The sequence below is a fragment of the Aristolochia californica genome, unplaced genomic scaffold (genome assembly GCF_029961685.1).
Source record: "Aristolochia californica isolate CCGP_79_NKW_82.1479 unplaced genomic scaffold, dmAriCali1.0.hap1 SCAF_2, whole genome shotgun sequence".
NCBI classification, from domain to species: Eukaryota; Viridiplantae; Streptophyta; class Magnoliopsida; order Piperales; family Aristolochiaceae; genus Aristolochia; species Aristolochia californica.
This window is the reverse complement of record NW_027181881.1, coordinates 34,651,921-34,661,278: the sequence shown is the minus strand read 5'-3', so window position 1 is coordinate 34,661,278 and position 9,358 is coordinate 34,651,921. Positions and strand designations below refer to the sequence as shown.

At 39.0% G+C, this 9,358-nt stretch overlaps 1 protein-coding gene across 1 annotated transcript; it reads right to left on the bottom strand.

Moving 5' to 3' along the window:
* Positions 1 to 7,404: 7,404 nt before the first annotated feature.
* Positions 7,405 to 7,854, bottom strand: LOC137955000 (uncharacterized mitochondrial protein AtMg00810-like). Its single transcript, XM_068801888.1, has one exon. It carries the CDS (start codon positions 7,852 to 7,854, stop codon positions 7,405 to 7,407), a length of 450 nt encoding a protein of 149 aa, XP_068657989.1.
* Positions 7,855 to 9,358: the final 1,504 nt, after the last annotated feature.

Below are 9,358 nucleotides of genomic sequence, written 5' to 3'. Positions count from 1 at the left end.
GTTACTCTCTCTCTCTCTCCCTTTGCTTGGCACAACTTCTCTTTGCTCTTGTATTTTTTCTTCTCTCTACCCGAGAGCTCTTCTTCCCTTTTATCTTTTTCCTCTCTTCTTTATCTTGCTCAGAATTATGGAAAAGGGATCCTAAATCCAACATGGTATTTAGGATCCTTCATCAAAGGAATGCTCTAGAGAAGTGATGATCAACACCACTTAAAGAAGGCTCTTTATGAAGGAAGAACACAAGCCAAGAGATAAGTGTTCAAATTTTTTTTTTTATGCTAATAGTTTTGGAATTTAGAAGATGATTCAAGGATGAATATGTGAATGCTTTAATCTTATTATGTTATGGATATGCATGCCTCTCTATCTAGAAGGAGCTATCAAAATAGTTTACCGGTTTGGAAATTCTATTTATCGAGACCAGTCCATAATCTGATTATTGGAATTTTTTTTTTTGTGGGATAAGAGTTCCATGATATAGAAAAATATTATTGAGCCTCTTATGAGTGGTTTTTGGAAAAAAAAAATAAGAATCATAATTTAGCATTGATGCTAAATTTTCCCATACATCGAGTTGATTGAAGGAGTGCTACTTGGTGTTATTATTAGAATTTTTTTTTTTAAGAAAAGCCTATCATGGCTGACAAAAATATGAATAACAAAGGTGATATACTGAGAAACACCACCATACCCTTACGTGGGGTATCAAATTTTATGAGTTGGTCCACATCGGTTCAGAGGTTTCTTATAACAAAAGACCTACTTGGTCATCTCACTACCAGAGGACCACCTATTGATGAAGATGATATTTTTTATATGAAATGGCTGAAGAATAATACTTTGGTAATTGGTTGGCTAAAAAATAGCATGGAAGAACATGTCTCTAGTAATGTTATTCATCTTGATACTGCTAAATAAATTTGGGAGACATGTGCTAAACTATACTCATGCCCGGATACACTACATAGACCCTATGATATTCTCCAAAGAATGTTGAATACTAAACAAGGAGAAAATATTCATGAGTACTTGGCCCGCTTTAGAGGCTTTCTTCAAGAGTGGAAGTTAGCTCAGCCCTCAACCACTGATATTTCTATCCATGATAAACAGAAGGAAGCCTTAATTACTACTATTTTTCTTGCAAATATTAAACCTCATCTTGAGATTGCCAAGAGTCAACATTTGAGTGCTTCTGCTGTCCCAAAGTTTGATGATGTGTGTGCAACACTACTTCGTATTCCAGACACTTCTTCCTCCACTACTGATGTATCATCCGCTACGTATTTTAATCATAGAGCTGACCGCGGCTAAGGCCAAGGTAGAGGTTATAGACGGGGAGAGGAAGAGGTGGAAGGACTGGTGCTAGCAGAACAGATAATACCAAATGTACACATTGTAAATTTTTTGGCCACACTATAGATCAGTGTCGTTACAGGGCATGGACTTACTGTGGAAAATATGGCCATTATAAAGAAATATGCTATAAAGCAAATGAAAAGTCAGAATTGACAAGGGCGAATCAAGCCTTTATGAGTGATACAAAAGAAGAACATCCCACAACAACAACTGCACAAAAAATATTACTGACGAAGAGTATGAGCTATTTCAAAAAATGAAGACCATTAGGTTCTTCTCCTAGTTCCTCTACAACTACTATTGCCACTACCACTTCACGTACGCTATCTGCCTCATCTTCATCCTGGATAATTGATTCAGGAGCCTTCAAGCATCTTACAGGTAACAAAAATTTATTCCATTCTCTATCTCCGAGTCTTTCACACAAGTTTGTTACCATAACTGACGGTTCTCAAACCAAAGTCCAAGGGAAAGGTTCCACTTTTGTCACCCTATCACTTATGCTCACTGATATTCTTTTTGTTCCTAATTTTCCTTTAAACCTATTATCTGTTAGTCAGATTAAAAAATATTTTAATTGCTCGGTTACCTTCTCACCCACTTCATGTGTCTTTCAGGATCTTGTAACGAAGCAGGTGATTGGTGGAGGCCATGAATAAGGGGGGCTTTACTACTTGGACATGCCAAAAATTAATATGGTTTCTACTACTTAAAATGAGACATGTTTAAGGCACAATCGATTGGGACATCCTTCTGCATTGTCTCTTCATTATATGTTTCCATCCCTAAAAGTCAGGTCAAATTTTTGTTGTGAGGTTTGTCAATTGAGTAAACATCAAAGGAGTACATACTCTCCTCGTCCAGAAGTCAAAAGTGACCCTTCATTTTTGTTAATTCATACTGATGTTTGGGGCCCTTGAGTGTCTCTAATATTTCTCAAGCAAAATATTTTATTACTTTTATTGATGATTTCACTTCGAACTCTTGGTTGTTTATCTTTAAGGAGTGTTATGAGATACCATACATTTTTAAGTCATTTCATGCTATGGTACTCACACAATTTGGTCAGAAAATAAAAATTCTCCGGTCTAATAATGCTAAAAAATATATTTCCAAAGACCTTGACTCCTTTTGTCAAAAAAATGGCATTATCCATCAAACATCATGCGCCTACACTCCTCAACAAAATGAAGTAACCGAACGGAAAAATCATCATATTCTTGAGGTAGTTCGAGGTTTGTTATATGCCATGAAAGTTCCATACTTTTATTGGCCTCATGCCGTCCTTATGGCTTCATTTGTTATTAATCGTCTACCATCTACTATTCTTGGTAATAAATCTCCCTACTCTAGATTATTACCGAATGATGATCCATTTTCATTACCGTTAAAAGTCTTTGGATATCTTGTTCATAACTCATTACCTAGACAAAGCAAACTTGATCCTAAATCTATCAAGTGTATTTTTTTGGGATACTCTCTCACAAAAGGGTTATGTTTGTTATATTCCTACTCTTCAACGTTCATTTGTGTCCATGGACAAAACATTTTTTGAAGACTCCTCATATTATTTTGATAGAGCTCCTCCTAGTCTATCCTCAGTACAAAGTTCCCCTAGATCGGTTGTGCCTCATGATACAAAGATCATTCAACCACCAGAGCAAGTGGTCGACACCACACCTATCGAGTTAATAGATCCACCAGAGGTAAGTCCTTCATCTCCGACTATTTTGGTCCTCGATATGATACTCGCCCTATTGCTATACGGAAAGAACCTCGATCATGCGCTCAACCTTCTACTTCTCATCCTATTTCCAATTTTGTGTCTCATCATCACCTCTCACCTTTATGTTGTCGGTTTCTTTCTTCTATTTCCTCCATATCTGTTCCACAGTCATATCAGGTGGCTCTACAAAATCCAAGGTGGAAGGCAGCAATGGATGAAGAAATGAAGGCACTTAATGACAATCATACATAGTCATTGGTTCCTCTTCCCATAGATAAAAAAACATGTTGGTTGCAAGTGGGTTTATACTATCAAACACAATCCGGATGGGTCCATTGCACGACTGAAGGCTCGAATGGTTGCAAAAGTTTATATTCAGTGCTATGGAATTGATTATGAAGAAACCTTCTCTCCAGTGGCAAAAATGAACTCGGTATGTATCTTATTATCTTTGGCTACCAATTCATCATGGCCAATATATCAACTACGTGTAAAAAATGCAATTCTAAATGGTGATATTAAAGAAGAAAATTACATGCCACAACCACCTGGGTATGTGGTTGAGGGGGAGTCCGTATGCCACCTTAAAAAATCTCTATAAGGTCTAAAGCAATCCCCTCGGGCATGGTTTGAGAAATTTAGTCAAGCCATCAGACGGGCCGGTTTTCACGGATACTCTACAGATCACTCAGTATTTATTGAAAATACAGCGAGAGGTAAGTTGATTCTAGTTGTATATGTTTATGATATTATTTTAACTGGAAGTGATTCTGAGGGCATTCAGAAAACAAAGGAAAAAATATGTGCATAATTCAAGACGAAGGATCTTGGATTACTCAAATATTTCTTGGGTATTAAAGTGTTACAATCATGACATGGGATTGTCCTATCCCAAAGGAAGTATGCTCTTGATCTACTACAAGAAACATGAATGATGGGATGCAAACCAACAGACACTCCTATGGACGCAAATACAAAATTATGTGGAGGCACTTGAGAATATGTAAATATTGGAAAATATCAAAGACTAGTGGGACGACTTATTTACCTATGTGTAACAAGGCCAGATATTTTTGACACAGTAAGTGTGGTAAGCCAATACATGCACAAACTACAACTTAGTCATTGGCAAGCACTTGAAAGAATACTACGATAACTAAAAGGAGCTCCTGGAAGGGGGATTCTATATAAAAATCATGGTCACTTCAACATCGAAGGATTCTTAGATGCAGACTGGGCTGGATCCCCAGATGACTGGAAGTCTACTTCGAGATTTTGTACGATGGTTGGAGGAAATCTGGTTACATGGAGAAGCAAAAAGCAAAATGTAGTAGCATGGTCGAGTGCAGAAGCAAAATATAGAACCATGGCACACACTGTTAGTCAACTCATATGGATAAGATCTCTTTTCACTGAGTTGGGATTCTACAACGAAGTTTCAATAGATCTATACTATGACAATCAAGCAGTAATACACATTACATCGAATCCTGTCTTCCATGAAAGAACAAAGCATATTGAAGTGGATTGCCATTTTATATGAGAAAAGTTCCAAGTTGGTTTCTTATCTCTGAAACATATATCATCACAAAATCAAGTTGCAAACATTCTCACTAAGCCAGTCACTCACAAGATTATGTCTACCATATGCAGCAAGTTGGGCATTTGTGATGTCTTCTCACCCCCAGCTTGAGGGGGAGTGTTACAATGTGGGACCCACCATGGTGCTCGAGCTGGTGGGACCCACCATGAGGTCGTGGGGCACCAAGAAGAGTCCTAGAGGATGTGGTACACCAAGAGGAGTCCTCACCCAAGCAAGCACGAGTTAAGGAATCAAGAAGCACAAGCAGAATTGAATTAGAAGACTTGAAACTCAAGTGGGATCCACAAAAATCTCACGAGTTGTCAACCTTTTCCAGATGAGCTGGAGGATCACAAGGGACCCACAAGGATAAGGCTATGATCTGGCCTTCTCCCCTATACTCACGTGAAGAAAGCAAGAGTTCAACTTATATTATGCTTCTAGTAGTTTGGTTTAAATAGACTTATCTTAGAGAGTTAGAGTTGGAATGTAATTAGGATTGAAAGGCTAATTGTATAAGGACTCTACCTCCTCCTCTACTATAAATAGAGGTGTTTTAATTCAGAATTAATGAAGTTACACATCTCAATCTCGAGTTAGTCTCTCTCTCTCTCCCTTTGCTTTGCGCAACCTCTCTTTGCTCTTTTATTTTTTCTTCTCTCTACCCAAAAGCTCTTCTTCCCTTTTCTCTTTTTTCTCTCTTCTTTCTCTTGCTCGGAATTATGGAAAAGGGATCCTACATCCAACAAAAAACATATGGTATTTGGAGGTTTTACAAAAGATTCCACCTCGAATTTGACAAACTCACTTTTGTCTATATCTTAGTTTTAACTTGGTTAAGCGGAGTTTATGATATCAAAGAATATGTTTGACCATCTTAAGATGTGGAGGGATAACATGAACTTTTACAAACATTTGAGACATGTCTATAGCTATTTTCAAAAATATATGGTATTTGGAGGTTTAACAAAAGATTCCAACTCGAATTTCACAAACTCACTTTTATCTATATCTCAATTTCAACTTGGTTAAGAGGATTTTAACATATCAAAGAATACGTTTGACCATCTTATGATGTGGATGGAAAATACTAGCTTTTACATACATTTGAGACATGTCTATACCTATTTTCAATAACATATGGTATTTGGAGGTTTTACAAAAGATTTCACCTCGAATTTGACAAACTTACTTTTGTCTATATCTAACTTTTAACTTGGTTAAGAGGAGTTTATGATATCAAAGAATATGTTTGACCATTTTAAGATGTGGAGGGATAACACAATCTTTTACAGACATTTGAGACATGTCGACACCTTTTTTCAAAAACACATGGTATTTGAAGGTTTTACAAAAGATTCCACCACGAATTTCACACACTCACTTTTGTCTATATCTTAGTTTCAACTTGGTTAAGAGGAGTTTATGATATCAATGAATATGATTGGCCATCGTAAGATGTGTGCCTTTGCGCTGATGCACATACTGTGAAAAAGATTTACATCATAAGAAAGATCTATCCATGTATATGTATGATATTGCAAGGCACCAACAACTTGTCTGTATTCTGAAAGATTTTGTAAGAGCTAGCCATCCTTAGAAGATGAATGAGTATTGATAGCAATGACAAAATGAGGTCTACGACGGTGAACCAAGGCTGACGGATCAGCCAAGACCAGAGTTCAAGGTCTGGTTTTCCCGGGGATGGAACCACCTCGTCACTAGACTGACGTCACAACCCAACAGAGAGCACTCAGCTCTGATGGTGGTGGACAGAACCACCACAATCTCTAGGGACTTACGGTGTAGTCCAGACAGAGAGCTTCACGCTCTCTGGTTTCTCAACGAGGGAGATGAAGAGATTTCTGGAATGGAATCCATTGCCTTCCCTTCTTTATTTTTCTATTTAAACTTAGGTCTTAGGAAGCTTATTACATAATAGCCCATGGGCCCAATACAATGCCACCCAGCCCATTAAGCCCTATTTAATTACCCTATGTACATAACACAAATTATACAACTAGTATTAACATAAAATCTATCTAATATACATCCCAATATATCGTAACATCCTGCCTCAAATTGATGTTGGTGAGTCAACCAGCAACAATTTGCCAACCAGAAAATTATGCCGGGGTTGAGACAATGCTTTGGTGAAGACATCAGCCACTTGAAGATCCAAAAAAATGTATGGAAGAGATATTACCAGGTGCTCCAAAGTGTTGTGGATAGAGTGATAGTCAACCTCAATGTGCTTGGTGCTCTCATGGAAAATAGGGTTGGCAACAATCTGAATAGCACTCTTATTATCCGCATGAAGTGGTGTAGGTGAGGTCTGAGGAAACTGAAGCTCAACAAGAAGACCGCGGAGCCAAATAACTTTAGAACATGCAGTAGACATGACTCGATACTCGGCCCCGGTGGATGACTTGGACACCCAGTCATGTTTCTTACATTTCCAAGAAATCAATGTATCCCCTAAAAACATACACCAGCTTGTAGTAGAATGATGGGTATCGGGGCACCCTACCCAATCAGCATCACTATATGCAACCAATTGTAGCGCGGAGCTTGTAGGAAAGAATAATTCACGAGTAGGAGAACCTTGCAGATAGCGGATGATGCGTCGAACTGCCGCAAGATGAAGGTGCCGAGGAGAAGACATAAACTGATTGCCCTAATGAACAACATAGGAGATGTCCGAACGAGTAGTGGTCAAGTATATGCAACTCCCAACCAGTCATCGATAGATAGTAGGATCATCAAGAAGAGCCCCTTCATCTTTCTTGTATTTGACAGTGACCTCCATAGGAGTAACAACCGAAGATGTGTCCTCCAATCCAGCTAGAGTAATAAGATCTTGAATATACTTATGCTGGTTTAAGAAAATACCGTTGGGTCGGTGGTGTACCTCCAGCCTTAAGAAGTATGTGAGCTGGCCAAGGTCCTTCATATGAAAGGTGGCATGCAACACCTGTTGAAGCTTGGTAATCAAGCCATAGTTAGTGCCATTAATGATGATGTCATCCACATAAACCAAGAGAATGACCATGCCCACGACACACTTATCATAGAAGAGAGAGGAAGCATACTGACTCTGTGTAAACTTGTGGAGAATAAGTGTGCCGCAAAAATCAAGCTCGAGGAGCTTGCTTAAGTCCATACAGAGGACGGCGTAGCTTGCAGACATCTTTAGGAGAGGAGTTAGTCATACCCGAGGGGAGCTTCATGTAGACATCTTCCTGTAGGTCACCATGTAGAAAGGCATTCTTCACATCCATCTGATGTAGTGGCCAGGAGTGGGAGGCTGCAATGGCTAATATAGTGCAAACTGTGGTCATCTTGGCAACTGGCGCAAATGTTTCCTCATATCAATCCCATATTCCTGGTTGTTCCCCAGGGCTACAAGGTAGGCTTTGTACCAATCTAACGATCCATCTAAACGCAGCTTGATAGAGAAGACCCACTTACTCCCAAGAGGCCGAATAGCAGGGGGCAAGTCACAATGTCCCAAGTGTGATTCTCCTCTAGCACTTGTAGTTCTGTTTGCATTGCCTTTTGCCAACACTCATGTGCCATAGCCTGTTTGTAGCAAAAGGGAATGGAAATAGAGGATAAAGTAGCCGCAAGTGATACAGGGGAGGGGAAACCATACGTATCAGGAGGGAAAGAAGGACGAGTAGACCTGTGAAGAGTGATGGGGATAGGAGCAGAGGGATGATCAGGAGTAGGCACCAAGTTGGGATCGGAAGGGAGCAGTGATGAATTGGTGCAAGACTCATCAAAGCTAGGCAGACTAGATAGAGATGCAGATGGTAGTGTAACTTGAGATAGAACGAAATATTGATTTTCAAAGAAGACCACATTCTGATAAATATGAACTCGATGCGCCTGGGGATCATAACAAACATAGTCTTTTTGAGAAATGGCATACCCAAGAAATGCAAACATAACTGATTAGGTTGTAAGTTTATGTCGTTCATGATCAGGTAGATGCACAAAACAAACACAACCAAATGTTCTAAGATCAGTGTATGACAGAGAATAACCAAATAAGTTAATGAATGGAGAAACATGATTCAAGGTAGGCGAGGGCAGGTGATTGATTAAATGAACTGAGGTAGAGAATGCTTCACACCAAAAACAGGGAGGAATGGATTATTCAAGTAGAAGGGTACGGACCATATCAAGAAGGTGACGATTTTTCCGCTCAGCAACCCCATTTTTTTGCGGTGTCGAGGGACAACAACGGTGAGAGATAATGCTTTTGCTTTGAAGAAAATCCTGGAATTCAGTAGACATGTACTCATCTTCAGAGTCAGAGCGCAGTATCTTAATGTGAGCAGAGAATTGTGTTTCAAGAAGCACAAGAAACCTCTTAAAGACAACAAAAACTTCATACTTAGCCCGTAAGAAGTAGACCCATGTAAACCGCCTAAAGTCATCAATAAAGGTAACAAAGTACTTATATTGCACATGGGAGACAACAAGAGCAATTCCGCAGATATCACTATGAATAAGATCAAAACAGTGGGAGGCATGCAAGGCATTATGAGGAAATGGTAAAACTTTACTTTTGCCAAGTTTGCATGATGAACAGTCAAAAGAAAGATCAAGAGAGGTGCATGTTTGACTGCCTAATAAACCAGACTTAAACATTGCACAAAGAACGTCCGAGTTTGGGTGGCCTAGAC